At 34.4% G+C, this 17,270-nt stretch overlaps 1 protein-coding gene across 7 annotated transcripts in view; it reads right to left on the reverse strand.

Moving 5' to 3' along the window:
- Nucleotides 1-17,270, reverse strand: part of LOC118197107 (uncharacterized) — a 289,292-nt gene that overhangs the window by 57,742 nt on the left and 214,280 nt on the right. For 6 of the 7 annotated variants that reach the window (XM_085809939.1, XM_085809938.1, XM_085809936.1 and 3 more), the window contains exons 19-20: nucleotides 15,689-15,727; nucleotides 15,476-15,565 (exon numbers count right to left, since the gene is read on the reverse strand). The exons of the other annotated variant lie outside the window; for it this stretch is intronic. In XM_085809939.1, coding sequence (XP_085666065.1) covers nucleotides 15,476-15,565; nucleotides 15,689-15,727 — 129 coding nt within the window. The remainder of the gene's footprint in view (nucleotides 1-15,475; nucleotides 15,566-15,688; nucleotides 15,728-17,270) is intronic. 7 annotated transcript variants of the gene reach the window in all.

Consider the following 17,270-nt stretch of genomic DNA (forward strand, 5'->3'; position numbering starts at 1 on the left):
ATCCACCTTAATGCAAAGTCATGGTGCATTTTTTACTTTATTTATTCTAAAACATAAAAACGATACAATGTTGCCAAACCGTAAAAATTTAACCTTTAAAGAAATTACATTTACAAAATTGTTGAGTTGCTCGCGACATCTCCTCCCACCTTTTGATTTATGGTGGGCGGAACATAAATCAAAATACAATATACTTAATAACAAGACTAAAAAATACTTAGTATAATCATAAAAGAAAAAACTAATTAAAACGCGAAGGTTTTACAATAGTTCTACCACATCTAGTTTTAATTATCTTATCAGGAGGTTTAAAGTTAATTTCTTTACTAGCAGGGATATTAAATTGGTTTTGTTTAGATAAAAAACAAGTTCTCGTTGTCCATCACTTCCAAAGGATACAGTCGTTGCACAGGACAGATCAATTCACCTGCAGCTGTTTTCACCTTTGCCACTCTAACACAATTATCTTGACTCTGGAATAGTTCAATAACTCGACCCAAAGGCCAGTCCAATCTTTTTTTTTTGTTGTCACTTCTCAATCGTACCACATCTCCTAAATATATTTGTCTTCGAGTAGCTTTATTATCTCTGGACTGAATTAGGAGACTCAAATATTCGTCTCTAAACCTTTTTCCGAGATCTTGTCACAATTTCTGCTGATATCTATATCTCTTAGTGATATTGACTTCATCTATATGGTCTATATGGTCAAGTACGGAACTCTCACCGTTCTTATATCCTGAATGAACATAGAGGGTGTTTAAGGCATTAAATCTTCAGGATCTTCAGACAAATAATTTAACGGTCTTGCGTTGATTACAGCTTCCATATCGCAGAGAATGGTACACAGCTCCTCATATCTCAAGCAGGTTCTTCCTAATATTTTTCTCAAAATTTTCTTAACCATCTGAATAAGACGCTCCCACCATGCAGCTGTGGGGGGATTGAACTTCCATGTAATCTTCAAAATAGAACATTCTTGCATAATTTTGCTCCAATCGAGTGAAAGAAAGAGGTTGTTAGTCCCAACAAAGTTCATACCATTGTTACTATACATAGTTTTTGGTCATCCACGTATGGCTATGAACCTTCTGAAGCCCAACAAAAAATCTTCGGTGGAAAGTTCTTGTATCAGTTCAAGATGTATGGCCCTATAAACAGCACAGGTGAATAAAACTATCCAGCTTTTCTTTCCATCCTTTAGATAAAGAGGTCCAGATAAGTCTACTTCAGTTACTTCAAAAACCAGAGCATCTCAGACCCTATCTTTAGGCAGTGGGGCTGGAACTGTTCTGATTTTTTTTGCATTATATCTTTTGCATCGAATGCATTTTGCGATTACCCTTTGAACTGTTTTGAATCCTCTTAAAATCCAAAACCGTTGACGAATATCCGTCAAAACAATTTGAACTCCAGCGTGTGAAAGTACTGTATGTCTTTCGAAAATTAACTTTTCTACAATTTGATGATCAGAAGGTAAAAGTATGGGACACATAAAATAATCTGTATCATCTCTTCGAAGGATTTTTGTCTTCAGTCTCATTAAGCCTTCTTTATCAGTGAAAATGCAAACAGTTTTCAACTTTGATTTTGTATATTCGTTTTGGAAAGATTCTTTCTGAACAATTAAGAAAAGCCTTTTCTCAGCTGCTTCTATTTCCTGAACAGATAATTCTTCCTTCAGTTTGTGATCAGAATTTCTAGAATTATGAAAGAATCGCAGAATCCAAGCTATCAGCCGAATGATTCTCGAATATTTAGAAAAACGATGCAAGTACCATTTTTCGTTAGGAGCAACTGAGGTAGTTAAGACAGTTATTCCCTTTTTTCTTTCTTTAGAATCGTCTTCCATATTTAATTTAATTTCAGAGACAAGATAATTTTCTTCAGGCTGTTTAAGACACGGATCCCACCATCTGGATCTAAGCAGAACTCCAGCGGAACATCCTCTGGATGGGAGATCAGCCGGATTGTTGCTTCCTGGAATATGCTTCCATTGTTCCTTTGAGGTTAAATTTCTTATCTCCTTTACTCGATTATGTACAAATGTTCCCCAGTTATCTTCACGCTTGATCCAGAACATAGCGGCATAGGAGTCAGTCAAACAGGTACCCTTTAAATCCATCGCTTCTTTCACTGTTGCAGTGAGACGAGCTCCGATCAAACATGCTAACAATTCTAATCGAGGCATCGTTATCTTTGTCAAAGGAGCCACTCTACTTTTAGCTTCAATCAAATGAACTTTTATCCCTTTCTGACATTCGCTTCATAGAAATACGATTGTGCTATAGGCGGACTTGCTCGTATCACAAAAAGTATGAAAACTCAATTTTTCTTTTGGGACTTTGCTTTGGACATATCTTGGAATTTTGATCTCTGTTAACAGATCTAAATCTTCAAGCCATTTATTGAACTCCAGGCGAATATCTTCTGGACAGGTTTCATCCCAACCAATCTTCAGGTTCCAGCTATTCTGTATTAACAGTTTCAAATGAATCACGACTGGACACAGAATTCCTACAGGATCGAAGATGCTGTGAACTGTCGAAAGAATATATCTTTTAGTAATGGGTTTTTGCTTGAAATCAATTTTTTCAAGATCACAAAACAGAACATCTTTAATTTTATCCCATAATAATCCAAGAACAGGGACAAGTTTTTTTTGACATTCTTCACCTGTTAGACTGGAATGTTCCCAACCTCTTAAATCGAAATAACCTGTAGTCAGAATCTGTTTTGCTTCAAAAATGAATTTTTTAAGTTCATCTTGACTAGTTACCGAAGTTATGCAGTTATCCACATAGAATGCATTCCTCAGCTTTTCTACGGGTACAGAAAATGGCTTTCATTTTGTTTCAAATGGTAATCTAGAACGGCAGCTAGTAAGAAAGGGCCGCTCGTAAGTCCAAACACTACTCGTCAGTGACGATAAATTTTTTGTTTTCTTTTCTTATAATCTTCCCACCATATGAATCTAAGAAAATCTTGGTCTTCTTTGGCCACAGATATCTGTAAAAAGGCCTTTTTTATATCTGAAACAACACCAATTTCTTTCTGACGAAATCTTGTAAGTAATGGAGGAATTTTTTCAATAAGATTTGGTCCTGTTTCTAGACAGTCGTTGAGTGAAAGTGAGTTCTTACTTCTACACGAAGCATCGTACCTTAGTAGTAGAATTTCCTTTAAATATACCTCCATGAGGCAAATAATGACAAGGATTTCTCAATTCACTATCTAGTACTTCTTCAATGATAGTTTCTTGTAACAATACCTTAAATACAGCTTCATAGTCATCGTATTTTCTTTCTTTAAGAAGTTTCTGAATAGTAGCTATGCATCTTTTTTCAGCTGTATCTTAGTTTTCACTCAACGTCTCTAACCAAGGTAGTTTGACGATGTAACGGCCATTTTCATCTCTCTAAACGGTTTTCAAAAATGCTGAAGAATGGACTTTTCCGTTTCTTCTTTAGTTCTTGTTTCAGTAGGATCCTTTATACCTATAGTATCTAATTTCCACAAATCACGCACAGAAGAATTTTTAATCAGTAAAGATGTCACTAAGTGGGATGAAGTTTCGTCAAACCTTTCTTTTCACATGTTTCCCATGATAACCCATCCTAAACAAGTTTCACATGCAATCAAATTGGATTTCAATGTACATATTCTTCCTGTAAATATATTACCACAATAATCTTTACCCATTAATAGATCAATATCAGGACAACCTTCTACATAGTCAGTGAGCCAAATTTTATTTTCTCTTAACTTTTCCTTATAAAGGTCTCTTCTCAATCGAGGAATGTTACCACAAATGATCTGCTGATCCAGAACCTTTATGTTACAGGAGAAGTCCCCTTTCAAAGATATCAGGTTAACGTCATAAACATAATGCTCCCTTTTCTCAGTTGTAATTCCCTCAAATAGAGAGTGAATTAAGATTGTCTTTTCTGTAGGCTTCAAACCTAGTTTCTTAGCTGTTTCTTTAAGAATGTAAGAATGTTGTGAGCCAGTGTCAATAAGTACACGTACTTGTAGCGCTTTCCCTTTAGTCTTCAGTTTCACTTGTAACGTTTGAAGCAATATTTCATCAGAAGTGCATAAGTTAGACGAACTAACATCAGACGACAACGTCTTCTCAAGTTCCTGTACGTCACCTTTCATGTTATTTCCAGGGAGTTCTGGGCACATCAAAATTGAATGTTTTTTACTGCAAAGGACACATTTGATGTTGGACTTGCAAAATTTAGAACGATGACCAATTTTTAAACAGACAAAACAGGCCTTTTTGTTTTTTAAAATTTCTTGAAACTTGAGTTTACATGCAGAAAAGCAATCTTTACTTTGGTGCAATTTATCACAAAATATACAAACATTTTTTCTTTTATTCTCTGTTGTTCCCGCAAACAAATCTGCTGCCGTTGGTGGATTACTAGGAACAGAACGCTGTATTTTTCCCTTACAAACAAATCCCATTGCTAAACGAATACGTTCTTGCCCTTCAACTTCAACTTTCAGGAGCAATAATAAATATTTTAATTTCTCCCCATAAGCATTTTCTTCAGAAGAATCGAATCTGGTGTTAACTATAGGGTTTCTTAACCAAACTCTAAAAATGTCTTCTGGAACACACGATTCTACAAGAGGGAAAAGCATAGCTGAATATGTATCGGATGTTAAGCCTAAGAACTCCTAAGCTCTTAGATGTGATTCTAATTTATCATATAATTTCGAAGTGTCTAACTTTCTTTTTTCTTCAGTAACATTTTTTACAACAAGATTTAAGAGTTTGCGTATATAAAATTCAATTAGTAATTCCTCCCTGCCTAATCTTGATTTTAAACATGCAATAGCTTTATCATAATTTTCACACGTCGGTGGGTAACTATCGACAATATCACGAGCTCTAGAGCCTTCAGTCATACATTGAATTAAATATTGAAATTTATATTCTTTCGCAATACTTTCATCGTCATGTATTCTTTTGAATTGGCTCCAAAAGGCAAGCCAATCTTTGATTTCCCCGTCAAATTTCAAAAGTTTGATCTCTGGTAACTTTAACTTTCGTTTTTGAACGGGCGAAGAATCAACAGAACTTTTGGTTTTAGAAATTCTATTTAAATACATTTCTACGTATACTTCTGCTTTTACGAAATTTTCATTATATTCTTCGAATATCGCGTACTCGTTCTGATACTTTTTATCTTCTAATAATGAAGAGCTTATTTCCTGATCTATTTCAGTTAGCTGACAATATATTCTACGTAAATTAGCAAAGTTAGATCTAATGCTTTCTTCTTTAATATTATCTGCCTTTAATAAATCATTCAAACCATTAAAATATTTTGTCAAGTTAGCTCCTATAGGAGAGCGTTTTTTAACAAGTAATTCAATTTTCAGAATAAAAAATAATGTACCTTTAATAATTCAAAATAACGTACCTTTAATATCACGTCATATGGTCACCATGTTACGAGACTCTACCTGAATTTTGTTCATTCAGTCGGTACTCCATTAAAAGATACATAAAGAGAAATTATAATTGAGTAATACGGGCAATTCACCCAATTAATTCACTGAAAACAGGCAATCCACCTTAATTAATTCACTATAAAACACGCAATTCACCTTAATGCAAAGTCACGGTGCATTTTTTACTTTATTTATTCTAAAACATAAAAACGATACAATGTTGCCAAACCTTAAAAATTTAACCTTTAAGAAATTACATTTACACAATCGTTGAGTTGCTCGCGACAGTTATCACATGGATTATTCTTGAGACTACATGTGGAAGATGGCAAGATCAGTAGTATCAGAGGTACTTAGAGCCTGGTAGACAAATATTTATTAATAAACAAGGAAAGGGCGGTCATTTGTTCAGTCTGAGTCCCAAGTACACATTTATTGTTAAATCACTTATAATTTTTTAAAGCTTTGACAAATGCTCTATAACAGTGTATTATGAGTCCTATTGGTTAATGGGATACTGACATTAGTTAGGTCTGATAATGCATTTCATCTGTCTGAAGCTGAGGCCAAAACCCTCCTTTCACAGAAAAGATATCCCTAGCAAACATGTGGGAAGTTTACTCACCACGGGAAGTACCTCTGACAAGGAAATCACAAGGGAAAATGAAAGTAGAAACTCATCCATAACAAGAATTTAAAAGACAGAAAATGTTACTAGAGTGAGAGTCATGGTAATGCTAATGAATGTCCCCAAGGATTGTTTTGGAATGGAATAATTTGAGTAAAAAAAGGATGGAGATGGTAATGATAGTCTCTTCAAGCAGGATGTAGTACAGTCAAAAGTCGTTAATTCGGACACCCATAATCCGGACCTCAAAGCTAAAAATTTCTACGCTTGCGCCGTGTTGACACATGCGCAGAGGTGTTTACGTGTGCGCGTAAGATCTTTACGACTGCGCATTTGCGTGTGCGCAGAATACATTTTCGTGTGCACGTTTAATGTATAACGGACGGTATAAGCTAAAATTATCTAATTATCTATTTCAGGTAATGTTGATGATTGCGTTGTTCCTTAATCTTCGAATTGGATGCGGCTTATTATTTTTTGCAAACTCAGGGTTCATAGCTACATTTTAGTTTAAGCACCTATAAGCACTTTTCAAGCACATTTTAAGGGAAAAAAATAAGCACCTGTCTAATTACATCATACACAACTGCATAACCTTAAAAATTAGACTTGTGATTTAAAATATGAGAAATGAAGTACTTATTAAGAGAGAATAAGCATTACCTCAACCATGGAAAATAATTACTTTTTTTTGTTTGTTTTTAATTTTAAATAACAGTTCAATTTATAGAACTAGTTTACAATGAGAGAAAAAAAAAACTATGAAGAACTAAACTATATTACAAGATTTAATGATGAAATTTCAGTTCAAAATAGAGAAAATAAATAATAATAACGCATATTTATTGTATTTGCTTGGAACCTTATAATAAATACAATTTATTTTTCCACTCATATTGATATTTAAATAATTTAAATCTATATTCTGAACATTTTCTAAATTTTCATTGTATATCAGTTTTCTCTTAACAGATATTGCAAGCAAAGTAATTTAAGTAAAAAAGAGGAACATTTCTGAAATCAGAAGACAGAAATTTGCTTCATGCAGTCATCTTTAACAGTAAAAGCTTAACTAACCCGCATACTTGGAATTGGTGAATATTCGGATAGTCAAGCGTAACTTGAAGGAGCGGAGGGGGGGATGACTGTAGCCGCTCTTTAGATTTTTCCGCTAAATACAGGGTGATTATAATTAAAGTTTAAGTTTCAAAACGCTATAAAAAAAGAACCACTGATGAAAATGATGTGAAATTTGAAAGGAATGTTATTGAAGAAGGCGGAAAGCGTATGGCAGAAGAAAAAATTTAGTTTCAAAAGTTAGCAACAGATGGCGCTGTAAGCGGCAAAATCACGACGAGAAATGAGAAGCGATTCGTAAAACAATGGCTAAGGTGGAAGTTACACATTAAAATGCATTGACAAATTAGAATTGTTGAATAATTTTATTTGCATGACTGTACATATCACATCGAAAGGGACAAATCGGTTTCAAGAGTTTTGCGGCGACATACCGCATAAGAACCATTCATCAAAGAAGTTCGGAACTGTCGCGAGACTGGCACAAAACATGTTCAATATGGTGTTGTGTGCAACAAGTTGAAAGCGACAAACAGCATGTTCCACAACGGATCGCAGTGTCTCCGGGGTGATGTTCAGAATGTGTTGCGAAATGTGTGCCTTTAATTCCGCTAAATTTGCAATTGGAGCACGGAACACAGCATCCTTTAGATATCCCCACAGCCAGAAATCACACGGAGTAAGATCAGGCGATCGGGACGGCCAGGCTGTAGGGAAATGACGGCCGATAATTCGAGCATTTCCGAAATGGCGCCTCAGCAGCTGCTTCACGGGATGTGCAATGTGCGGAGGAGCGCCATCTTGCATAAAAATGATTTCATCCACACATCCACGCTGTTGCAGAGCTGGAATCACGTGGTTGCGCAAAAGAGACACATACCTCTGACCAGTGACGGTTGCAGTAACTGGACCGGAAGCACTCTGCTCGAAAAAACGTGGTTTTAGGATGAATGGTGCCGTAAAGCCACACCATACCGTGACCTTTTCAGGATGAAGTGGTACGGGGTGCGTTGCCAGTGGATTTTCTGTTGCCCATATTCGACAATTCTGGGTATTCACGTATCCTGTCAGATGGAAATGGGCTTCATCTCTCCACAAAATTTTCCACGGCCATTCATTATCCACTTCCATGCGAGCCAGGAATTCTAACGCAAACGTCTCCCTAGCTGTCAGGTCAGGCGGAAGCAACTCCTGCACATGGCCAATTTTGTACGGATAGCATTGCAGGATGTTTCGTACAATTTTCAGCACTGTGCTCGTAGGCCTGTCCAATGTTCGGGCAATTCCTCGTGCACTGCACGGTTGCACACCACCGGCCGACCCCTCCTGTAATGCTGTGGCGACTTCAACTACCGTCGAATGCACTCGTTTTCTCCCTCTACCAGATTGCACATCAAACGAACCTGTCGTTTCGAATTTTTGCATCATTTTCTTTAGACCTACGACACTCATTGGACCAACGCTTTCTTTTATACCCTTCAGTGTCCTGAATTTTTGCAGAGCTACTCTTGCACAATCATCATTCTTGTAATACAGCTTTACCAGCAGAGCGCGGTCCTGCAGTGAAACACCCATGGCGAACGTCTGAGACGCGAAATGAGGAACAGCCTGGTATCTGACGGCTTTATAACACCGAAATTTAACTAACATTTTAATTTGTCTTCTTCCGCTTGCAGTGCCATCTGTTGCTAACTTTTGAAACTAAATTTTTTCTTCTGCCATACGCTTTCCGCCTTCTTCAATAACATTCCTTTCAAATTTGCCATCATTTTCATGAGTGGTTCTTTTTCTATAGCGTTTTGAAACTTAAACTTTAATTATAATCACCCTGTAAATGCTTTTGACATTTCAATATGTGCATCATATAAAAATAAACCAACGGATCTAAAAAATATTCTGCTTAGCAAGAGCACAGTAAAACTCTTTCAGTGAGTAAGTGTTCATAAACAACTTCTCAGTTAGTAAGTAAGTGTTCATAAACAAATCTCGGACTGAACATCAAAATTAATTATCTCTGCAAAATATCGCAAACGTTATTGTGCAATACGTGCACCGTAATTCTTCCCTCCGTGATATTACGCAATCGGAATCAACAACTGCCGGTATTGGGAGAATAAAGAACTAAGTATCTGGGGTGTTTTTCATTCTAATTTTCAACAGATGGCGTTAAATTTCCGGAATAGAATCATTCTTCGCTTGGGTTGGTAGACCGCAGAACTTTTAGTCCTATTCAATCCAGATTGGAAAGTGACCAAAAAAGAAAAGTCCGCTGCTTGTTTTGCAGCGATCTGTAACAGTTTCAATATTCAAGATTTTGCAGAGAAAGGAGAGACCTCCCAACCTTCGTACTGTATAATATATTGGCCAAAAAATATGAAATTATTTTGACTATTCGATTACTTTATTATCCCTTTATTTAAGCCATTCCGAATATTATTCCTTAGAAAAGCTAATCTGTGTTAAAACACAACCATTTTTGAAAGTTTACTATACTTCAGCAGTTACTGCAACTATGTTATCATAAACATTCATACATATGCTCATAATATAAGCATAACGATCATAATAAACACGAATATGAACTGACCAAGGAGAATGAGAATGCAAATTTTTAAGATCTTGATAGAAATTCAAACGTGTGTAGTATTTGGGTATAGATCTAGGGTATTTTCCTGAAACATGGAAAGAAGCAGAGCTGGTTCTCTTTCACAAAGACAGAAAGACCCCCCTTCCCCCAAAACAGCCACATTCATATAGGCTGATTTGCCTCCTCTCAACATGGGGCAAATTCTTGAGAAAGCCACAACCCAGAGACTCACACACTTCAGCCACTTAAAAAGTAAACAACTTTTCAGCATGGCCCAGTATGGGTTTACCAAAGGAAAAAGTACAGTAGATGCAATATACAACGTGCAAAAGATTGTTATCTGACAACAGATGCAAAGGATTATGTATGTGCATAATATCTCTTATTGTAGCATCGGCCTTCAACCAACTATGGTGGGCCAATCTCAAATCCAGATTGAAGACTTGAAATGACTGAGGAATCTTTTCAACATCATAAACAGCTACCTGGAGAAATACAAAATAACTTATAAAGAAGATGCACTCCACATAACAAAATATTATAGTAAAAGGGTTCCAAGTGTCTAATATTGGGCAATACTCTGGACAATAAATAATACAAGGGTCTAATATTGGACCAATACTCTGGAATGAAATAGTTGACACTGCCCTCAAGATAGATTTTGAAGATGCAGACTTATAGTGATGATTTTATACTAATAATAAATGGTGGTAACCACACTATTATAGAACAAAGTGGCCAAAGCACTAGAAAAACTAACGACATAGCAACACAAATTATTAAAGTTCAGTATAGAAAAAACACAACTTATTATGTTTCCCAACAGGAACAAGATCGAAGTGAACTCTCCCCACATCAAATGGCCAAGGAGTCTTCTTCCTCAGGAGAAGAGATATGATGAAGTACCTAGGCTTCATCTTGGACAAAAAGCTAATGTGGGTCTATTGGCTCCTGACTCCAAATTGATCTTTATAATTAGAACTCAGTTTCTTTAAAAAACTTTAGGCCACATTTTTAATTCGAAAATAATCTTTATTGAAGCTATTATTTATTTTATTAAAGCAAACATAAGCAATTTTTTGAACAACAAAATTGGATAATCTTTTCATTGCCATTCTTAAAAACAACAAAAAACAAATAAATGATATTAATCAATATTTAAAATTTCTGTATAAGTTCAATCCGCAAGAGTACTTTCTTCCAGTAAACTAAATTACAGTAGAGCATACCTTCAAAACACACTATTTACAAAAAATATTATAGATATATGTACATGCTAATCCCGAAATTCCACAGGAGGTTTTATTGCCCATCCTTTATGCGATTGTTTTGCAAGAAGCTTTTCAATTTTAGGAGGTAAGTCTGTTGGAGGTTTGACAGGTTGTTTTATTGACATTATTGATTGCTTCATAGTAATGTCCAGTATTTGCAAGAAATATGCAGGCTTTAATCTATCAATAGACACTGTAACATCTTGGTAATCGATTTTTACAGTAAAATATTTTTCTCTTCAGTCAGCCACTTGAAAAGGACCATCACAAGGAGGTTCTAATTACTTTTTAACTCTATCTTTGTGAATAAACATATATATGTTGTTTTTAAGTCTTTAGGGATAAATACTTTTTGGACATATTTATTGGATACTGTTCTTGGTCCATTTGGTTCCATAGTTTTTTTAGCTGCTTGACCCCATAAAAAAAAATAAAATAAAATAAAAAAAATAAGGTGGTGTAGGAGTTGTGCTATTTCAGAAAAATTCTCCAGGTAATAGTATATTTTGTCCATAAACCATTTGAGCAACGGTGTATGCAGTCTTCTTGCATAGCTGTGTGTAGGCCAAGAAGAACAGTTAGAAGTGTTTCACTTCAGGACAGGCTATTGTGTGCCATAAGTGCAGTCCTGAGAGATCTATAGAGGTGGTAAACCTTCCCATTTGCTTGGGGATGGTAAGCCATCGTATGTAACAATTTTATTCCATACATTTTTGATCGGTTGCTGAACAACTTTGAACTAAACTGCACTCCATGATCTGTGACTAGGCGACATGGCGTACCAAATCTTGAAATCCAGTTAGAATAAAATGCTTTAGCAAGTGTGTCTACTGAAATGTTGTTAAGCAGAGTCACTTCCATCCATTTCGAGTACTGGTCAATGCAAGTGAGACAGTAAAAATTCCAAATTTTAATAACAGCTGTTTCTTATTATATCACTGTCTCTGTATAGAAAAACTGCTGCATGCAAAAGTAAGATGGATGTCAAACAAAGTTTACAAAGATTACTGTTATTAAAAGATAAATTAAATTTAAAATTATTACATTTTTATTTTTATAATTCTACATATCAAAATTACATTTTTAACCACACAAAAATGTGCTTTTGCAGTCTTATTTCAAAAGACTTTTGTTACAAAAGGTGTGGTATTTGTCAGATATTTCTGAGAAACTATATTTTCTTCTAATGATAAAATTGGAGGTATTGAGCATTTAGAATAATAGGGTGGGAAAAAACCCATTCAAACTATTGAAATCTTTATGCCTGAAAACAATAACTGTATAATGAAAATTATTATAGATCACTTAAAGACACGACTAATCACCAGTCATGTAAAGCCCAAGATGAGTTTATTGAGCTATTGTGTTTCCACAAAAATCCTTGATTGAATTCTGGATCGAAGTTAGAACTGTATTTCCCAGAATTTCTGAAATATTACTGAATGTTCTGACATTCAGATAAGAAATCACTTTTTCAGCTGTAACACTTATCAAATCCGAATATCATTAAAAAATGAAAATATGCTGAAAATACTTTACCAAAAAAAAAAAAAAAAAAAAAAAAAGTTAAGTCATTTATTTCATCAAGATCTAATTTGTCCCACAGCAGAAAAAAGCACACCTTATTAAAACATGACTTTCATTCATGAATATTCGCATACTTGAAACAAATCCTAAAACTGCTACTTTTCACATGTATAATGCTTAGCATAGATATAAATTATTTATGTGAAAATACTCATTTTCAAAATTTAATAGCTGGGATCAACGGATAAATCTCTATAAAAGTGCTCATGAAATGAAAGTTTGCTCTAAAGCTTGAATACACTGCTCCACAAAAGTTATAAATGAAATATACCAGCATCTACAATATTAAAGTGGTTTCTTAACCTCCGTTTCTGTTCAAAAAATGATGAATTTAATACTCTAAAAAAAAAAAAAAAAAAAAAAAAAAGGACAACCCGAAAATTCTGTTATATATGTAAGTGAACTACTTACTATGTATAATGATCTGAAATACAAGTTTGTCATGTGATAAGTTAGCAGGAAAGAAGGGAAGTAAATGTTAGATCATTCAATAGTCCATCCCACCGTTGATCTGGAAATCCATTTTGAGAGCCATTTTTCTTTTGTCTCATAAGACATCTATAATTGAGCCCATGCTTGGCAGACACTTGGCTGTCTTGCATGAGAAGTTTTGCTTTAGATCAGCAAATGGCTGGTTAGTCCTGCCACTGTATCACAGCTAAATCATGATTACATATAACCATTTTGCAAAGAATTTAGAAGACGGAGGGAAGAAAGGAATCTTAATCATACCTGGGGCATTCAGCAAGATATCAGTACACATTGACATATCCGAAGGCAGCTTTATAAAACATGACTAGCAATATTATGCAGAGATCATTGAAATCCTCAAATATCAGGAAGAACAATTTCTAGACGCCTGACCACAAGTGGCCTGCAGCGAGGCTGCCCTTTAAGAAAAATACTAATGGCACCAATGATTGCAATGATATTGTGATGTAGCCTCTTGACTGACTGTAGGGCACAAAGGAATTTAGAGTTCACCAATGACAATCACTGAACAAGAGTTTCAAGCGTATATGGAGACAAGTCTTATCTTTGTGAAACTGCCAAAAGCTTTACTGCTCAATACTACTTCATGGTTTGTATCACTATAGATAACTGGCCACGTAAGGTTTCTATAAAAAACAACAAGGAAAGTATGATGATTCAGTACAAAGTCCGAAATCTGGACTCGTCGGAGCTTCAGTGATTATGGATTTGGCATTTTTCCGGATATTAGATAATCAGTTTAAATATAGTAAGATGGCATGTAGAAATTATAAAATTAAAAATATGAAATCGTGATTTATGATCTAAAGGGTATCAAAATTAAAAAAAAAAAAAAGCTTAATATTTATTTGTTTACCTTATAAAATATTTCTTTCAATGTAAGTTGTTTAAGTTGCTTTGTTTTTTTGTGCTAATACTTTCTCTTTAATTCTTTAGACAGACATAATCTCTTGTCCAGCTACACTGTTGAAATCCTGTAACTGCTGTGTCGAGAATTCCGACTAAGTTGTCAGTCGAAATTTTTTCGTTTTCAGGACGTTCGCTGTCACTTTCTTCACTATCAGTAGTGGTATTTTCTGGATCTAGAACCATACTACGGATTTCGCCATCCATTAATTGATTGATGATTGAGAAGCATTGTAATCACAGTGAAAAACTTCTTCTATATCATCTGCATTTACTGCAGCCTCTCCACACTTCTTTACAAAATCTGTTAATTTGAAAATTTCACCTTTGTTTTGCGATATCCGAAAACCTTTAAAATTCGCTGCTATCATCATCAAATTTAGCAATCATTCACTATATTTATTTGGCTATGTATCATGAGCTTGGCAGCTAGCGACAAGTTGTTCCATTAAATTTTATCTTGCTTCTATTGTGCACAGAGACAATTAAACCTGAACTGTATCAGTTTAGTTATTAATTATACCTATGTCTATTTCTTGTACATGCTTATCAGAGTTCTGTATAAATAAAATCCCACATATTGTTAAGCCTTATTGGGGGGGGCGGCACTAGATAGCTTATCTCATGATGCAGTATCTGTGGGTCATAAATTCTACAACCCGGTGAGGCCATATGCGCCCTGGCGCTGGTCTGGGTTTATGTGAATAACAAATCAGTTATTCTTAATTCAAATAGCCCTAAATGTAATCTTTGGGTCTATGAGTATCATCAACAAAATCTATTTTTAGCATATGGAAACAAATTTTTTCTCGGCAACATTTTTAGCGCATTTAACTTAAATCTGTAATCATCGCCAAGCGTAATGTCAAAATGAAAGGTTACAATACTCCATTATTTTTTAATTACTAACATAAGAAAATTATTTAGGCATTGCTACATGAGTCATTACTCCAGCTGTCATGTTTTGATAGTGCGGTGATGAAAGGAAAGTATAATAAATAATGACTTGCCAGGTTGCTGTCAGATCAACGATGTATCTATTGTATCTATGTAGAATGTTTTGGATTGAAATGCGAGTCAAGCAGACATGTAGCAACAGAGCCAAATTACTGAACGTACAAATTTATGTTAAAATGATTGTTTCTTCAATAACATGGTATTTTATTTAATGTCTTATTTAGTGTCGAAGTGAAATTAAGAATTGGGACACTCCAGATATTTTATTATGCGAATCAAATGTGCATGCATAAAGCCTACGAGAAAAACTTTGTTGGTTGTTTTGAGGTGCAGATTTTAGATCATTCTGGATATTGGACGTATGGATTTTGGACTTTGTACTGTATATGGAACAGACATTAAATTATACATGCTTAAGTGACTTTCAGCATTTAATTATAAAATCAAAACTAAACACACTTATGCATGTATAAATTACTGTCACTAAAATCAAATAATTACCTTTTTTCAAACACATTCGCTCTCTCTTCATCAGCATTATATTCATCTTCACTTAGAGATGCACAACTTCCTGGTTTGTACTTTTTTTCACTACAAAACAAATATTAATATATGCATATTTGTGCCTCCTTTTTCTTTCACACATGCAAGTAACATAAAATACACTTATGCAAATTTAAAATTAATAGCATTAATATTAAACATTCCACTTACATTTCATCAAATGAAATCTCGCCCTCCTCCTCTTCATCACTGTGAAAAACAAGACCTTTATTATATTTCCCTCTACATGGTAAAGTAGAATTTAATGATTTGGCATCTTTACTATGAAGTAAATGTTAACATACATTCATTCACACTGCATTTTATAATAACAGATGTTGAAAATAAAATGACGATGTGATCTTTGGTGATTGTGGGTTTGCAATTGTCTGATATCTTTTTCTCAGCAGGCCTCGCAAGAAAATCTTTAAAACTTTTAATGTAACATATATGTTTTTTGCTTACTAGGTTTAGTTTATTCACTTCCTCGGATTAACTGATTAATTAACTATACTTGATTTATAATTCAGTCTAATATGTTTATGTATGAAATGTGTCATGAATTAAAATTAAAAAAAATTGAACATCTTCAAGCAAGAATCTCGTTTATTTCTTTAATGTAATATATTATTATTTTTTCATGGTGCCAAAAACCCAGAAGCCTAGGATTATTTGTTTCGAATTGTTCTAGGATAATTTTCGAATACTAAGATTACAAGTACTGCAATTCTGTAATTTAATAGTTTTATCACTTGAACTTCTGTTACATATATAAAATGGAAGCTCTTGATAGGTTGAAATCCCAGAGGAAGTCATTAGAAGTGCTTGCACAAAATTTGTTAATAGAATTGACTCTTATTTTGAAAGTCTTGATATTAATAAAAATGGAGGCATTCAAGAGGGTTTATCAGACATTTTGTTAAGTTTAGAAGAAAAACTAAATGAGCTTTTAACTTTAAACTTGAAAATTAAAGACTTAATTTATGATAGTATAATGTTCGAAGCAGAAATTCATAGTTCACTTGAGCATATTGAATCTATGAGTAATGCTAATTTCAAAACAAAATTAAAAAAGGGTAAGAAACTGTGCATTTTAAATCTTCTGAAAATGTTAAGGCTTCTACTTCAAATGTTCATAATACATCCTCTTATATTAATTTGCCTAAAATTAGGCATTCCCACTTTTAATGGCAATTCTAGTTTATTTAAAATATTTTAAAATTGTTTCTCAAGTGGAAAGAAGTGAGAAACTTATCCAGGAATATGGAGCTGACTATTTTACTCATCACTTGGAATTTGAACAATGATTAAAGGAAGCCAAAATCCCAGAAGATCAGAATAGAATTTTGATTAAACACACAATGAAAATGTCCAAACTCCTCAGTAAAAAGCAATGAACAGAGAAAGTACCTATCATTCCTGATAATGAAAATGATTGGACTATGCCAAAAAAGACTGCTAAAATTCCTGAAAAACCGATTCCAATGGAGATATTTCAAGAAAACTGTTTTCAAGTACTTAGGAAAATCACCGAGGAAAACCCTGAAGGAGGAGCCAATGCTGACAACCCACCCCTACCCATTGTATTCTCATAAGATGATGTTGATTGGATGATACTGGATGAAATGCTCACTCTAAATTGTACAGTATGCCATGAAAGGAATCACAAATGAAAGGAATATCCATCTTCGTGTATACGAAGAATTTGAAGGATTACAGTGTGATGAAAGAACTGTTGCCCGAAAAGAAGATC

The sequence above is a fragment of the Stegodyphus dumicola genome, chromosome X2, assembly GCF_044657685.1.
Source record: "Stegodyphus dumicola isolate Sdum_Otavi_A_Nest chromosome X2, ASM4465768v1".
NCBI lineage: Eukaryota > Metazoa > Arthropoda > Arachnida > Araneae > Eresidae > Stegodyphus > Stegodyphus dumicola.